Raw genomic sequence first — 17,204 nt, 5'->3', positions numbered from 1 at the left:
CACCAGTGGAGTCAGCCTGGAAACCACTGGCCACAGTTCTCCCTTGCTGATTCCTTTCCTAAAGGAGGAAAGTTAGCTATCTGGATGGGGGTTGGATGCTGTTTCCTGTGTCCAAATCAGGGTCCCATCAGGAAAGAGAGAACACACTCCAATTAGAGTAATGTGAGGAGAATTTAATAAAGGGACTTTTTCCAAAGGCATGGGCAGGGTGTAGGGAACCACAAAAGTTAGTGCAGTTGCCTGAGATAAGTAACTGCGGGCCCTGTTACCCAGAGATTTGAAGAGGGTTGGAAATAGAAGATATAGGTTCTGGAAATCTCTGTGAAGCTGCAGAATGAGTTTCCCCCAAGAACCTGGAAATAAGGTGGCCACTGTGAGATAGAAACCACCCTCCCTCCGCCCCTGAACAGATATGAGAGTAAATCCAAGGTGTAAATATGCATAAATATGTGACTGAAGTATTTGGGAACCAACTAAAGACCACCAGGGTGGTGGCTGTGGGCCCCTCAGTGGGGTGGGGCTACACTAGGCCCCTAGCTGGGTGAGCAGAGATCCCATCAATTGTATTAAGTGAGCTAATAAAGGTAAAATGTTTACAGGAGTCTAGCACTCAGCAAGCACTAAGGAAGTAGCTGCTACTCTTAAATCCAGCTTGGAGAGAGGCTCTGCGAACAGAAGATCAAAGAAAAGGGGTGCCCCAAAGCAGCTGGGGAAACATATTCAGGCTCTGGTCCTGAAGATACTAGGCTGAACTGAGTCCTTAGAATCAAGACTGCCCCTATGGCGGGAGACAAGATCTCAAGGCTTCTTGGCTGAGAGACTTATACCATCCTTTCTTCCCCTCCTGGGGTTTCCAGGTTCCCTGCGCTAAACTTCTGGTAACTGGGCTTCCTAAGAAGCAGCCCAAACTGCCTTGATCTATTGATACAAATATTTGGGTCTGACAGTTGAATTTCTCTGTGTAAGTTAATACCTGGGCTTCTGGGGTTTGGACATAAGCCTGTATCCTGGCCAAATGCCAGCTCTGCCTAGGGAATTGGATCTACTCACTGCATCAGTGAAATTGGTTTTTGGAGCCAGAGGCATGCAAATTACACCCCTCAAAACAGCCTAAGGTGCCCACCTTTATAGTGCTACCTTGTGCCAGTTCATCTGCAACAAGTGGGAGGAATGAGAATGAGGGGGAAGGAAGTTCTAGTTAGAGCGGTAGACAAGGCTCCAGGGCTTAGCCAGGAAGGGGAGTAAGGCCCAAAGCCTTTGCTTCACCTTAGGTACCTCCTCCTCCAGAAAGCCTTCCTTGATCCTTGCTCAACCCAGGCTGGAATAGGTGCCCTCCCATTCACATTTCATGGCACTGGTCTCACCGGGCAGGGAACATCTCTTTACTTGTCCTGACACATCTGAGCTTCTGGTAGGTAAGGACAATGCCTTATTCGTCTTTGTAAACCAAGGGGCCTGGTACAGAATACTCAGTTAATGTTTCCTTGAGTGGAAGGTTGAATGAATGAGAGACAGAATGAATGAATGAAGAACAAGAGGGTGGACTTGTCATTTGACAAGAGGGTGTCAAACTCTCCGACTGCCTTGTTGTACTGTAATCTCCAGTGCCCAGCACAGTGCCTGGCAGAATCAATGCCCAGGGTCAAGTCCCCTTTACCTCTTCCCGGAACCCTACCCCGACCACTCCTCTCTCCTGGGTGCTGCCGGCAAAGACAGGACATCCAGTCTCCGCCGGCCGCCGCACGAAGCGAAACGGAACCCGATCCTGCCGGGTCTTGTTACCGTCGTTACAGATGTAGAGTCTTGTCTTCCCCCGCCCCGAAGGAAGTCGCCCAAGACAGGGGTGCTCCTGGCCTTGTCTGGCTAGGGTACTAGGACCCGCAGCAGCCCGTATCTAAACTATCCAAACCTTCTCAGGCTTCTTCCAGGAGGGCGCCGCTGGCTCTGGGGCCCCCTCCAGAGAGCAATCCCCGGGCGGCGCCACGGCCCCGTTCCCCTCCCAGGAGCTGGGATGGGGGGCAGGGGAACGAGAGGGGGGCGTCTGCGGGCCTCCACGCACTTCCTCCACCCTCTCTCCGGGGTCCCGGCTCCGGCGCCCTCCTTGTAAGCACCGCACTTCACAAACTTTAGGAGTTTGCCTCACTTGCGTCGCGGAAAAGGCAGGAGGGTGACGGAGCCCAGGAGGCGAGGAGGCGAGGAGGCGAGGCGGCGGCCGCAGAGCTCCGTCCCTCGGCGCTTAAGCCCCTCGGGGTGAGAGGTGTCTCCCAGCCAGGGCGGACGGGCTGGCCCTATTCCCCGACCGTCTCCTTTCTCTCTCGCATCCAGATCTCAGCGCAAGTGAGTGAGGGTGAATGCCAGAAGGAAAAGCGAGGAGTAGGCGGGAGCCCCGGCTCCTGCGCCCCAGGCCAGTGGGAGGGCGGAGCCGGGCAGTCCGCGGCCAGCCAGGACGCACGGAAGTGCTGTGGAGTTCGCCCAATTCCCCAGCCTGCTTGTCCTTCTCCCTCCCTCTCCCCACCCCTCACCTCCCCCCCGCCTCACCTCCCCCCCGTCGGCTATTCCTTCTTTCCTTGGGACGCCACCTCCCGGAATCGCCTTTTTTGTTGTTGTTTTGAAGCTGGCTTCTCACTGGCGGCGCAGAGGGGCTGCGAACGCTGGAGAGGAAGGCGGGCTGGGGGCGCAGCCCGCCGCCCACCGGCGGGACCCCGCGGGGCAGAGCGGAGGACGGACAGTCGGCCGGGCCATCTGCTCTCCAGAGCTCACTCTTCAAACTCCTGTTGAGTGTGTGCGTGCACGCGAAGGGTGGGGGTCCACGTCCCGCGTGCGGGGACCGGTTACCGCGGGGTTACCTTTGGCCGGAGGTCCTTGGACTCAGATCTGGGTCAGCTTCAGGCTCAGAAACTGCTGAGAAATTAGGCAAACAAAAGAGGCCACTCAGCTAGTGGCCAGAAGTCGCCCGAGCGCCTCGTCGCGTCCCCTCCTTTCCCCGGGGCGGGGGCCGGTCACTTGGGGGCGGGGAGAGGGCGCCCCAGCCGGCTGGGGGCTGGGGGCCGGGCCGGGCCGGGCCGCCGGGGTCGAAGCGTTGGCGGCCTGTTGTGTAAGCCTCAGTCCTTGTTTTCCCGGCCTGGCTCGTTGTGAAGCCGGACACATCCACCCTTGGATTCGATTCAGGAGGCTGCTGCTTTTCTCCTTGCCCCTCTTGGATTTTCTGGATTTTTGAAAACCCAGTGGCCCAGGAAGAGGAGGAGGAAGGAGGAAGGAGCAGATCTACAGAGGAATGTGAGAGCCTCCCAAGGCCTGTGGAGCCAGAAGGAGCTGGGAGCCAGAGCTGCTGGGGTTTCTGGGACGGTGGTTTCTGAGTGATTCTCTTCTATTTTAGAACATTGTTCCAGTGGAGAGTGTCAAATTCTTGCCCTCTCAGAGCTGACTTCTCCGAGTCACTTGACTTTTCTTCTGGGAGTGGGAGGAAGAGAGACTCTCCCTTTTAGGGGCTGAGGAAGGAAGGGAGGAAGACCATGGACATGAGCTCTCCCTGCTCACAGGCATGTGCAGGGAGACCTGTTTCTGGGCCGTGGACATTGCTTTGAAGAGAGGGAGGCTGGACACCATCTGTGGGTGCTGAGACCCCGCCGTAGGGGTTGAGAGACTGAGGGCTGTGGCGGACCTTGAGTTGCTAGTGCATTCTTGGACACCCTAGCAAGTGTCCCCAGTTCTGGGCAGGACCCTGTCCTCATCTTTCTCTACCACTGGCCCAGACATGGCACTAAAAGGCCGAGCCCTCTATGACTTCCGCAGCGAGAACAAGGAGGAAATCAGCATCCAGCAGGATGAGGACCTGGTTGTTTTCAGCGAGACCTCGCTGGATGGATGGCTGCAGGGCCAGAACAGCCGCGGTGAGACAGGGCTCTTCCCTGCCTCTTACGTGGAGATCATCCGTTCTGGCACCAGCTCCAACCATGCCAACTACTCCAGCAGTCCTGCAGGCTCTCTGGGCACTCAGGTGAGCTTATACGACGGCTCCAGCGTGGCAGACCCTTCCTGGAGTGGGGGGGGCAGTGGCTTCCTCTCAAACCAGGGTAGTTTCGAGGAGGACGATGATGATGACTGGGATGACTGGGATGATGGATGCACAGTGGTGGAGGAGCCACGGGCTGGTGGGCTGGGCACCAACGGGCACCCCCCACTCAACCTCTCCTACCCTGGTGCCTACCCCAGCCAACACACGGCCTTCCGGCCCAAGCCACCCCTGGAGCGGCAGGACAGCCTGGCATCTGCCAAGCGAGGCAGCGTGGTGGGACGCAACCTCAACCGCTTCTCGTGCTTTGTGCGCTCTGGCGTGGAGGCCTTCATCCTGGGTGACGTGCCCATGATGGCCAAGATCGCTGAGACATACTCCATTGAAATGGGCCCTCGCGGCCCCCAGTGGAAGGCCAACCCCCACCCATTTGCCTGCTCCGTGGAGGACCCCACCAAACAGACCAAATTCAAGGGCATCAAAAGCTACATCTCCTACAAGCTCACACCCACACACGCTGGCTCCCCTGTCTACAGGCGCTACAAACACTTCGACTGGCTCTACAACCGCCTGCTGCACAAGTTCACTGTCATCTCGGTGCCCCACCTGCCAGAGAAGCAGGCCACAGGCCGCTTCGAGGAGGACTTCATTGAGAAGCGGAAGCGGCGGCTCATCCTCTGGATGGACCACATGACTAGCCACCCCGTGCTGTCCCAGTATGAGGGCTTCCAACATTTCCTTAGCTGCCTGGATGCCAAGCAGTGGAAGATGGGCAAACGCCGGGCCGAGAAGGACGAGATGGTGGGCGCCAGCTTCCTGCTCACCTTCCAGATCCCCACGGAGCACCAGGACCTGCAGGATGTGGAGGACCGTGTGGACACCTTCAAAGCCTTCAGCAAGAAGATGGACGACAGCGTCCTGCAGCTCAGCACCGTAGCATCGGAGCTGGTGCGCAAGCATGTGGGGGGCTTCCGCAAGGAATTCCAGAAGCTGGGCAATGCCTTCCAGGCCATCAGTCATGCCTTCCAGATGGACCCCCCCTTCAGCTCCGAAGCCCTCAACAGCGCCATTTCTCACACGGGCCGTACCTATGAAGCCGTGGGTGAGATGTTTGCCGAGCAGCCCAAGAACGACCTCTTCCAGATGCTCGACACGCTGTCTCTCTACCAGGGCCTGCTCTCCAACTTCCCCGACATCATCCACCTGCAGAAAGGTAAGAGCCAGTGTGGACTGGAGATCCTTACAGCATCTGCACTCTGCTGGGCACTGGGGGTATGAAGATGGCCTAGACCGAGCAGAACGGTGCAGCTAGAATTTCTGTCTGTGTCTCATTCATACGTTCAACAAGTGTGTCGAGCACCTACCAGGTGGCAGGTGCTATTCTAGGTGCAGGGATATTATTATGGGCAGGTCTGATCCCTGTCCTCATGGAGTTCACTGCTTACCTTCTTGTTGTCTGTTCGTTCGTTCATTCATTCATTCGTTTTCTCTGTTTCTGTCTCATTTACTCATTTACCCATCATGCTTTGAGCCCTTCAAGATATCAGGCTGGGGTCTGGGAACACGGAGCTGACTGGGGCCCAGGACTTGCCCTTGAGGAGCCCGCAAGGGGTCATGGACACAGACCCAGATAACAGGAGCACAGAGTGTAGCCTGTCTTCCCACTTGTCACAAGCTTGCCTCCCTGCCTTTGCAGCTGCAGAGGCTGTTCTCACCGCTGCATATCCTATCTGTGAGCTCCCTCCCTATCTGTGTTCTGGAGGGTGGCTGCCCCTATTTTGCAGATGAAGAAGCTGCGTCCACAGAATGGTGCTTGCACAAGGAGTCCATGGCCCAGCTGGGGCTGCCCCTTCCTCCTGCACCTCCCCAAGGACACATCCATCTCGGCCACCTCCCAAGCCCAGCCATGTGTTCAGTTCTCACGGCCCCCTCCCTACGGGAGGGACAGGATGGGTCCTTGTTACTGTGGGGCTGTCAAGGAACTTCCAGGGAAGTGACTCATAGCCGGGTCACCTAGGGGCAGCCGGGCTGGGTTGGGGGAGGAAGCGGGGGTCCAGGGCACTACCCCCATGGTCCATCCAATTCCCCCTTCCCCAGCCTGGCTTCTCTTCTTGCCTGAGCAGTGAGTCAGGAGCTGACCCGGCAGGTGGCTGAGTCTTGGGGACTACAGGCAGGGCAGGAGAGAGGTGTGGTCCTCCCCAGGGCTGCTTGGTAACTAAGGAAGAACGTCTGCAGGGCGTGGGGCTGGCTCCCAGGCCCCTAGGCCCTGAGGTCAGGCCTGGCTTGGTGGGGAGTTTTCCTCTGGGTGAGGCCAGGAGGCAGGCCTCTGGACTGCCTGGAGGACAGCAAACACCACCACACTACCTGGTCCCCAGGAGAGTCTGGAGTAAACCCGCCTTGTTCTCCTTTACCAGGAGGTTAACTTCTAGAACTTCTCCAGCTCCCAGCCTCCTTTCTTCCCTCACTTTCTCTTCCTCCTTCTCCTCTGCCGTTTTTTTCTCTTCTCCACATTCCTCTCTTCCTCCTTCCCTTCTTTCAGCTTCAGGAGACATGAGGCCTGAGTTCTGGTCTTGGCTCTGCCCCCAGTTTGCTGTGTGTCCCTGGGAAGTGCTTTCCCCTCTCTGGGAGTTAGTTTCCCGATCTGTAAGACAAGGGAGGGCGGACACAGTGAGCTCTTAGGCCTTCAAAGGGGTGGGTAGGGGAGAGACTCCTGGGGAGGGTCTGGTCGAGGACAGAGTGATGCCTTAGATCTGGCTCTGAGCTCTGGGCAGGGATTGGGCAGGGCTGGTGGCTGGGGCCCACTGGGGCAGGCGTCACCCTGTGCGGAAGTGGAGCCACGCTCACTGCTGTGCTACGGCCTGGGAAAGCTGGTTCAACCAGCTCCTTGGATGGCATGTTCCTGTGTGGGCAGCAGGATGGGGGGAAGCAGGGACATAGTGATTAAACAGCTGCCCCCATGCAGTGTCTGGGGACCCTCACCCAGGGCAGAGCAGGGGGCAGGAAGGCAACCCCATACTCATACTCCCAGGCTCCCACTGAAGCAGGAGGGAGTAAAGCCAGACTGGCCTTTCTGACCCTGGGGCAGGGAGACAGAGCTGAGAGAGGCCACTTCTGAGTTTCCACTGGAGGTGTTTCTAAGGTGAGGGGCCTGGGGTGATGTGTTCAACCTCAGGCAGAGGCTGCCCCACCTTCCCAGACCTGGAGGACCCCTCCCCAATAAGCCAGGTTCTTTTGGGCTTACTCTTCCCCCTTCTGGGCTCTGCACTGCCACTCCTAGGCCCGTGGTGGGGCAAGTTAGGGAGGGGGGCTTGGAATCTGGCTGAGACAGAATTGGGGGAACCACAGCCTGATGGGGGGAGGGGGGATCCCGTGTTGGCCCTGTGGATGGAGCCCTTTCACAGAGGAAGGAGAAAGAAAATTGGGCCCTGGGTCCCCAGGATTCTGTCCAGCCTGTTCATACATCTGAAAGATGGCAAGCATGTGGGACCGGCCTTGGAAGGAAGGAGATGGGAGGCCTAGGAGAGGTCAGGAGACCAGGATTTGGACAAATGTTGCCTCTGAGGTGACCCTGAAAGAGTTTCCTCGCCTCAGAAAACTTAGGAAAATGGGCCGTGGAACCTGGTTGGCACTGAGGTGCCAGCCTGTCTGCCCACTGGCCCAGCCCCTGGAGCTCACTTTAGGGGTCTCCTAAGAGAAGGGCAACCATGTAATTTACCATCCAAACCAGGGCAATCTTGGGGGTGAAAGAGAGCCTTAGTAATAGTTACCCTGGGACACCAAGGGGCAACAGTGACTGTCCAGGGCCCCTGCCTGAGAGCCAGCCAGGGCAGGGCTCGGTCCTAAGACTCATCACAAGCTGCGGAGACTGGTGTGCTTCCCTCCGTTTTCAGGTGAGGGGCGGTGAGGAGGAATGATAATCAGAGCAGGAGCTGGAGCCCAGGTGTCTCTGACTCCACAGCCAGGCTGTTTCTACTGTGCCAGACAGATAGCGGAGGGAACTCCCTAAGGGATGGGTGCCTGGGGTAGACAAGCCAGAAGGGGAGGGAGCAGGGAGGGGGTTGGGTGTTCTAGCACCAACTGAGCTGGCATCCTCTGCAGGCTGGAGGCAGGCCCTGGACCACAGAGCATGCTGGAGGGGCCATGGAGCTCTCAGGTTGGCCAAGGCAAAGTGGCCCTTTTGCAGGACCAAGTTCTTGCCTGGGGGAATAGGTGGGTCCAGCCTCTATGCTGTGGGCCATCATCTAGCTCTCCCTCTACCTCCCCTCCTAGGCGCTGATGAACAAAGAATTGTATCACCAGGAGCCACCACCAGCTGGGTCTTGGCTGGGACTGAAAAGCAGTTCGCACATAGTTGCGAGGGGAGCTCTTACTCTGTCAGGTGCCATCCTAAGTACTTTAAACATATTAGTTCAGTTAAACTCAGGTATACCTATAGGGTGGGTACTATTATCATCCCATTTTACTGATGTGGAAACTCTAAAGCGCTGTTCCGCTGTGAGCAATTGTCAGCAGCATCACATCTAGTCCAACGTGTGTCCCATTTGACAGTGGGGAGGCCTGTAGCCCTTGTTGGAGGTGACACAGTGGGACTAGGACTCAGACCTCCTGCCCTCAACCTAGGGTGGGTGGTAACTACCTCCAAGAGGTAGGGACAAGATAGATTAAGGTGGCAGTTTAGGGGATATGCCTGGGACCCTAGGGCTCTGAAGCTCCAACCCTCCTTTCCCTGTTCCTGGGACCCAGCCTACAGGACAACTGCCAGGTTAGGAGGTGCCCCTGGGCCCTCAGTTCTCAGGTTGAGTCCTAGGTGGAATGTGTCAGGTGACGGGAGACAGGCCTGAGTCCTGAGTCCCAGTCTGTCTCTGGGGTGCATTAGTGTTAGCTGGTCCCAGTCCCACATCGGAGTCACAGGGTGGAGGGGTGACAGGGAGCAGGGTGGGGCCTCCCCCTTCCCCCACAGCCTTTGCCCCTCATCTCTGGCTCCCTGCCTGTCTGTGGATACCTAGCAATTGCAATAGATTCATTCCTATTATCTGGGCCTCAGTTTCCTTCCTCTAAGCCCATGGGCAAGAAAAGCTTTCTTAAATGCAAGTCCACCCCCAACGCACCCAGACTTTCTCAGGAAGGTGGAATCCAGGCTAGTAGGTGCCCTTTGCTGAAGCCTGACTCTAGTTTCTTTGTCCTGCTCTTTCCTACTTTGCTTCTTATGGTTCTTTTTACCCCTTGGGACCTTCTCAAATTCCTAAGTCCATTGTCTGGATGCCCCACACGTATGCCTGGGGGACCTGGCCTAGGCTCCTTGCAGTAGAAGTGGTGTCTACCCCCAGCTGTGCAGGGATGCCTCTGGGCCAGGCATCCCCCACTTTTGGAGCAGGAAAGAGGCTGCGAGCCCCTCTGGCAAGTGCCCTCCTGCCGGGTCCTGAGTTTCCTCTGCACAGTGTGGGGGTGGAGAGTGAGGGGTGGATGTGGGTGTTGGACAGCTAGTCTCTAGGGCCACTCCAGCTCCGAAGCCTCTCAAGGGGTCCTCCTCTTGGGCCTTGGGGTGATCCCTCTCCTGCTGCCCAGACCTGGGCAGTCGGTATGGAACAGGAGGCGAGAAGTGGTTCAAAGAAGGTGGCAAAAGGACTGAGTGGGCTGGAGCTGGGGACTGCAGAGTTCTTTTAGGTGCTGTGTGAGCAGCCCTGGAAACGCTCCAAATTTGAGTCTGTCTGCCCGAAATGCCGCTCTTTGCCAGCTAGCCACACACTTGCCATCTAATATAGGTGCTGCTCCTTCTAAAGGCATTCAGAGTTATTTCCAGCCTGTGGTAGACGCTCCGTAAATGCATCCTGGATGCATTTGAACAGCTTGGAGTAAAAGGAATACGTTTCAAAGGTCCACGAGAGACCTCCTTAAGGGAGAGGTGGGAAACATGAAAAACGAGCGTGTTACTTGTGTGCAGTGGATGCTTTTGAAGCGCTCGGGGAGTGTGCTGTCCTCCGTGCCAACCCCTCCCACCTCCTTAATCTTCTTCACACAGTGGATTCCCTACAGCCCTGCGAGGAGTACCTGCCAGGCGCAGGGAGACTGCCTCACCGCCTCAGCAACTGCCCCCGCCGGCTTCAGCATGGAATCAGTCAAGTGCTGTTAATTCAGAGCTGACATTCTTTCACCAAGTGCTTGTTGATTCATTCCCATTCTTCCAAATTGGGTCCCTTCCCCAGGTTCATCCCCTGACCCCCCCCATCTGCCACCTGGTTATTATAATGGCTTCCTCTAGTCCCCTGGGGGCTGGGGTGAGGAGGGAGCAGGGCCTATATGTAGGGAGACACACACAAAGGAAAACTCCAGGTGGCTTTTGAGGCTCTGTTTTAGAATCGGCTGGGTGATGGGGGTGGGGAGAGCCCTGGTGAGCTGAGATAGGGAGGCGGTCTGCCTGGGGGATGCTCCGTGTAGAAGCGGCACCCCGTCAGAGCCTTGCATTATGCGTAGGGATCCAGGGGGCAGAGATAGGAAGGTAGGAAAGAAAGCTGAATTTGATGAACGTGGGGTCAGCGTGGAACGGGCACAGGGGTCAACTCCCAGAGGGCCTCACAGGCCAGGAGAATGGGGGACCTAGCTCTGCAGGCAGAAGGAAGCCAGGGGAGGCTTGGAGCTGTGGGTATGGAGAACCTCTCAGAGGCTGAGACTGAGGTGGGGAGGCCCATGAGGGGCCTATGGTAGCAGTCCAGTGAGGTTGAATCAGCTTAGCAGACACATACCAGGATCGGCTGTGGGCTAGGCTTTGTTCTGGATGCTAGAGACATTGAGCTCACAGCCCAGAAGGAAGCGGTCAGAGAAACCACGGTGGTAAGAGCTGTAGCAGAGGGAAGCCCAGGGCACCCGAGAGCACTGGGAGGCACCTGATGTACTGGGGCTGCAGGGAAGGCTTCCTGGAGGAGGTGATGTTGGAGGTGACTGGGGAGCCAGCGTGAGGGGTGACGAGGCCTGTGGTGGGTGGGGACGGCCTGGTCCTAGAAATCAATCAGCTGGCAGGGCAGGGCAGGTGTGGGCTGCTGGCGTCGCCACAGGTTTGGAGGGAAGATGGTGCATCTGGTTTAGGATGTGCTGAAGGTGAGGGTTTGGTGGACATCCTGGTGGAGACACCCAGGCGGCTGGACCATGGGTCTGGACTCCGTGGAGTCCAAGAGCGAGGCCTGAGTTCAGCCGATGAGGGTATTTTCTGCCTGGACCCGGGTCTCACCGTGGGGTTAGGGAGCGAACTGGGGAGCCAGGAGCCCTAACTTGTCCTTGTCCTCTGCTCTGCCCGTGCCAGGTGCCTTCGCCAAGGTGAAGGAGAGCCAGCGCATGAGTGACGAGGGCCGCATGGCACAGGACGAGGCAGATGGCATTCGCAGGCGCTGCCGCGTGGTGGGCTTCGCCCTGCAGGCTGAGATGAACCACTTCCACCAGCGCCGCGAGCTCGACTTCAAGCACATGATGCAGAACTACCTGCGCCAGCAGATCCTCTTCTACCAGCGGGTAGGCCAGCAGCTGGAGAAGACGCTGCACATGTATGACAGCCTCTGACCACGTGTCCCTGGTCCTCTCCCCGCCCCTGGGGCCTGGTGGCTGCAATGCATGCTGCCCTCCAGACCTTCCCACACCAGCAGTGCCTGGCTGGTCAGGGGTGGGCTTTGGAGGAGTCATGGATATCCCTGGGGAAGTCCCCCACCCCTTAGAGATAGGGGCACAGCAGGGGTGAGGATGGGGCCAGAAGCCCTCCAGGCCAAGGCCTGGGCTGCTGGTCAGTCACTTGAGGTCAGGCCAGGGTCTTAGCCTCCCCTAGAGCCTATAGCGCTCGCTCACCTGGCCACCATCCCCTCGTTCATTCAGCAGACGCGCAGGCCTGCTGCGGCCCCGGGTCAGACACTGGGCATCCAGGGCTGCGACACGCCTGCTCTTGGGGAGTCCCCAGTTGAGGTGGGGGTCAGACCCAGAAACAGGCAGGGGCAGTACAGAAAGATTGATGGTAAATAGCTCGCAGAAGGGACCACTCGTTCTGCCAGTTAGGGATGACTCCATGGCGTACTGTCTTGAAGAATGACAAGGACCTGCTGGACAGTAAGTGGGGACAGTAGGTGGGGAGGGCATTCAGAGGAGAAGAACAGCATGGGCAAGGCTGTGGAGGCATGGAAAGACCCCGTCTTCTCTCCTCTACTTTCCCAAGCAAGTTTTTTGTTTGTTTGTTTGTTTTTGCGGTACACGTGCCCCTCACTGCCGTGGCCTCTCCTGCCACGGAGCACAGGCCCCGGACGCGCAGGCCCAGCGGCCACGGCTCACGGGCCTAGCCACTCCGCGGCACACGGGATCCTCCCGGACAGGGGCACGAACCCGCGCCCCCCGCATCGGCAGGCGGACTCCCAACCACTGCGCCACCAGGGAAGCCCCTCCCAAGCAAGTCTGGTGCACCCCTCAGTGGTGTCCCCTTGTGTGACAGAGGGGAAGGATCTGCCTTGCTCCCATGCCCCTGTCCCCACCCCACCTCCACCACCACCCCCGCCCACAGGAGGGGCTGCAGGCCAACTCCCTCCTGACTCCCCTTCACCAGCTGAGCCCCCTCACCCCTTGGTTAGGGGACCATGCAGCATCTTTGCCCTGGGCTCAAGGTGCTAAGACAAGCCTCGCATCCCAGGACCCTGGTGGCACCTTTCTGGAGGGGACACCCAGAAGTTACCGGGTATTTGAGTTCACCAGCAATAGCTCCCACACTCCAAGCAGGCTTGGGCCTCAGGCTCCCAGGGGCCAGCTTACCCACCACCCCAGGGATCCTCGGCCCACCTGCCCACAGCCAGCCTCACTGTGATGCCGGTTCAGGTCCTGGTGGGATTGTGCTGTCTCCCACCCATGTTTACACCCTCGAGGGGGCTCCCCCACACCCCCAGGCCAGCGCGTGGTCCAGCAGTGGGTTGGGGGAACTGACAGGTGCCACTGCTGGCCCCCCCCAGGAGGTCATGGCTGTTCCTGGCTGCTGCTGCTTCAATCTTCTTTCTTTCTTGTTTTCTTGATAAACCTTTTACAGTTAAGATAACAAAAATATGACTCCTTATTTGGATCCCAGCGGGGGATGAGGGGGTGGGGAAGGATACAGCCCTAATTGTCCCTGGGAGCGATTGGACCAGATTCTGAGGTCGTGATGGGCACAACATTTACCCCAGAACCTCAGAAGCTGGGGGGAGGACGGTGCTGGAGGCAGGAGCTAGCTGGGGACCTCTGGGTGGCCCTGGACCCCAGCTGGATGCATACCCTTCCCAGACCTCACTGTCCTCATCTCTCAAATGGGTGGAGTCTTGCCAGGGGTTTGGCTCTGCTGCTCTGTGATCTAGGACTGAAGGTCACGTGAGGAAGGGACAGTCTAATCGATAGGGGGTTCCTCTCCCCGGGAGGGCATGTCCCAGCCTTGCCCCCAGGAAAGCCCCAGTCCAGGGGAGGGGGTGGGTCTCAGAACCTGTGTCCTTCCCCAAGCCGTCCAGTCCAGGCTGCCCAGGCCTGCTGTGGCTGCCCAGTTGGAAACTGAGGTGGACCCCCCAGCTGTGCCCTTGGGGGTGTCCCAGGCAGGATGAACAGGAATCTGTTTGCACACGGGAAAGAGGAGGGCTGGGGGGCCGCGGTTCTCTTGGGGCAATGGGGACTTGGTGGAGGGAGGGCTGCTGGGGTCTGGACATCAGGGGAGGCTTTGGCCGGGCTGGGGGCAGGGGAGCTCATGGCAGTGAGGTAGAGTAAGGGGTGGCAGGTGCAGTGGGGAAGGGGCAGCAGAGGCTCCCTGTTCAGGGCAGAGAGTCCTCAGAGGAACTTCTGGAATGGGCCCCTGGCCCTGGGTCAAAATTAGGTCAGATTTGGGACTTTCTGTGGAATTTTCCTTTCTCTCCTCCCTGCCCTCCTTCGTTCATTTTCCAACACATCCGAGGACCTTCCCACCCTTAACCTCTTCCCCGCTCCAACCTCACTGCGGCCTTCTGCAGTGAGCGCTCTGACCATGGGCAGAGCGGTGGGGGTCTCCTTCCCAGGCCCAGTCAGCGCTGGGGCGGTGGGAATGCTCTTCTCAACACACAGTGCCTGGAAAGTCCCCTGTTCACTCTTCTTGCCCTGGGAATAGTATTGCCCTCTTGTGTCTCTTTCTTGAGCGGGGGGCCACCTCCCATGCCTTCCATCCTCCGGGTGAGAGGTTGGTCTGACGCTTTTCTCAGGAGGGGCTTGTGCCTAGGAAAAGCATCAGAACGTGAAGTCTGGGGATGGGCCAGTCCTCCTCCAGGCATCCTGAGGGCTCTAGGCAGGGACAGACATACATGTGATGGGAAGTGAGGACGTCACAGCCCTTCTCTCTGGTTTCTTTCTATCTCTGTGTGGGTTTGAGTGTTGGGGGAATTTGAGATTTGTCTGGGCTGGCCGGAGCCTCTTTCGGCAGGGGACTGGGGACCAGTGTGTGTGTGGGGGTATCCTGGTGGTGGCTGGGCCTGCGGGCTGGCCTCAGTCTCATGCCAGGCAGATGTTCCAGACTGAGCTGAGCCCAGCTGCCTCCAGTTTCCTCCCTGAGGCGGGTGGAAAACAAGGCTTCTCTTTCTGCGCTGGGCAACTACCAGGACCTGGAGCTGGGGGGTGGGGGACCTCTGATCCCCAGTCTTGGCCCAGCCCAGGAAAGGAGTCTGCTTTGTGGCCACATATGGGGGTTGGGGATGGAGGCAGCCCTCAGATTCTGCATCCTATTGCTTCCTGGACACAGGAGTGCCATGAACCACCATGCCACAGCTGTGCCACGGCTGTAGCAGAGCCAGGCCTGGTCACAGACGCAGTTGCCCAACCCAAAGCAGACAGAGCCATACAACCTGCGTGCGGCACACAGGTCACACCAGGCTCCACACTCACACACATATGCACGGTCATGTGCTTGCACAACTGCACTCCCAGCCACAGTGCCACAGACTGCCACACATTCACAGCCACGTCCACACTCGTCCACGCCCACATACATGTCGTCAGTCTCAGCCACGTCGTCACTCACAGCCATACCATAGTACTGTGCACGGTCATACACTCACATAGCGACACACACACTCAGACACACGCGGCCATGAAGTCACACATGCACATGGCCAATGTGTCACAGATGTAGATGCTCTTGGACTCCACCTGCACCGCCTCCTGGGGGAGCCAGCCGCGATCATCCCTCATCTGACACCACCAAGTTCAGTTCCTCGTTGCAGAGACGGGAAACTTGAGGTTTAGTGAGCGGTGGCGTTTGGCTGCATCACCCAGTGGGGCGGGGGTCTGCTCTAGGGTCAGAGCCCAATTCCCATCAGGCTCTGGCCTGGCCTTGCCCACCCCTGGGTCAGTCCCGAGGGCCAGACTGCCTCTGAAGGCCCCTGGCTGAACCTACTCAACAAAGCTCCAAGCATCTCCCATCTTCGGAGCCAGAGCTGAGGCTGCAGCATCAGAGAGCAGGAGCCAGAATGTGGTGGGCAGGGCCCAGGCCTGGGCGGGAGGAACATTCCTGCACCATCTCCTCCCCAAGCCTTCGAGGACTGGGCCCGCCCTGCCTGCCTGCCCGCTGACTCAGTCCTCCAGGAGCCAAGCCAGCTTGGCTCCCTCACCCACCCCCAGCCCACCCCAATCTGCTTCCCCACCACTGCGGCTCTGGTACCTCCTTACGCTGTTTGGGGCAAGAGGAGATGATGAACCCTGGCAAAAAGACCATGAGGAAACATAAAAATTCACCTCCCCAGACATAGCTCAGAAGGGTCGATTGTGAAACCCCACTCCCGGGTTCAACAAAGCTTTTTTCCTTTGGTTTGGTTTTGTTAGTCAAATCCCGATGCAGTCCAGTCTGTTTCACAGCTGTGGCCTCCTTGGTCCGCATGGCAGCCCTGGTAGGCATTATTATTCCATTTCACAGACAGAGAGACTGAGGCTTGGCCACAGGGAGGATGGGAACTGCTTAGGATCACACAGTGGGGCCGAGGTGGGGCTGGGCTTGAGCCCAGCGCTCTGGCTTCATTCCCTAAAGTCACCTTGATTAACTCACGTAGGTCTGGAGGAAGAAGGGGTAGCAGATCTTCGCTCCAGAGTTGTGAAAGAATGGGAGGCTGGCAAACCAACTGCTGAAATGTGCAGGGGCTTTGAGGGTCCGGTGAGTCCCGCCAGCCCCCCAGGGATGAAGAGGCTGAGGGCAGCATTGCACAGTGACGTCTGCAGTGACTCAGGGTCTCCGATTACAAATGAACGTGTGCGAGGAACATCACTTCACTTTCCTGTAACTGACCTGACTTTCTCTTTTGCTTTCTCATTAACCCACCTGACAGAAAAGTAATCTGACGTCAATTTGGGGACCCCTCCCTTTCCCAGGGAGGCATGTAAGTTTTGGGGATGGTACATTTGAAGACCTTACGCAGGCCCCTGGCACTTTGAATTTTAGAAGCTGAATTCCCTCATCCTATCACTCATGAAAATTTGCCGGCATTCCACATTAAAGGTCGTTCACATATACCTACTTGAGCTGGGTTCTGTTAATTACTTGACAATGTCTTGTAGATATTTAATTAAATTTTCTTCATTTTGATTTTTGTCTTTTCTTTCTTTTGCCTTTTGGTGTTCTGCTACTTTTTTTACCCCTTGGCTGCAAACATTGTTGTGGGTTCTCGCAGGGCTCCTGGACCCTGGCACTGGGCCTGTGGTGCCCACCATGGTCCTAGGTTAGCATTGGACCCTTTGGTCATTTTCCCCTACCTCCTGCCTTCCCACCACCTGCTCCTTTGATCCCCACCCTTAAGCCTCTGTGGGTCTGGCCTTTTCTCAGTTTGGGGCACTCCAGATTCCCTCAATTGCCCCTGTGGGCCTCAGGGAACCTCAAGGGGCTGGCACAATCATTCCACAGCCTCCACCGCACGCTCAAGCACAAGGCGCTCTGGGAGGCTGCTTACCCTGTGTAACCCTGTGTCTCCTGAGGTCAGGTTCTACCTGGGAAGGGGTCCAAGTCTCCAATCCCCCTGGATCTCCAGCCTCGGGGGCTTCTACCTCCCCCAGTGCAAGTGGCACTGTGGTGGACACTGGATGGCCAGTATCGCACAACCACCCTGTATGCAAGAGATTAGCAACATCATTTTGCAGGCCAGGAAATGGGGCCCAGCGAGGGACGTGTAGAGTAACCGAGCCGTTGTGAGTGGTACGCAGGCCTGGGCCA

At 57.7% G+C, this 17,204-nt stretch overlaps 1 protein-coding gene across 1 annotated transcript; it reads left to right on the top strand.

The window, feature by feature from the left end:
* Positions 1-2,557: 2,557 nt before the first annotated feature.
* SNX33 (sorting nexin 33) lies at positions 2,558-16,519 on the top strand. The gene is made up of 2 exons (XM_030874917.2): positions 2,558-5,225; positions 11,307-16,519. The coding sequence occupies exons 1-2, from the start codon at positions 3,755-3,757 to the stop codon at positions 11,558-11,560; spliced, it is 1,725 nt and encodes a 574-aa protein (XP_030730777.1). The 5' UTR covers positions 2,558-3,754; the 3' UTR covers positions 11,561-16,519.
* Positions 16,520-17,204: the final 685 nt, after the last annotated feature.

The sequence above is a fragment of the Globicephala melas genome, chromosome 2, assembly GCF_963455315.2.
Source record: "Globicephala melas chromosome 2, mGloMel1.2, whole genome shotgun sequence".
NCBI lineage: Eukaryota > Metazoa > Chordata > Mammalia > Artiodactyla > Delphinidae > Globicephala > Globicephala melas.
This window is presented reverse-complemented; position numbering and strand designations above follow the sequence as displayed.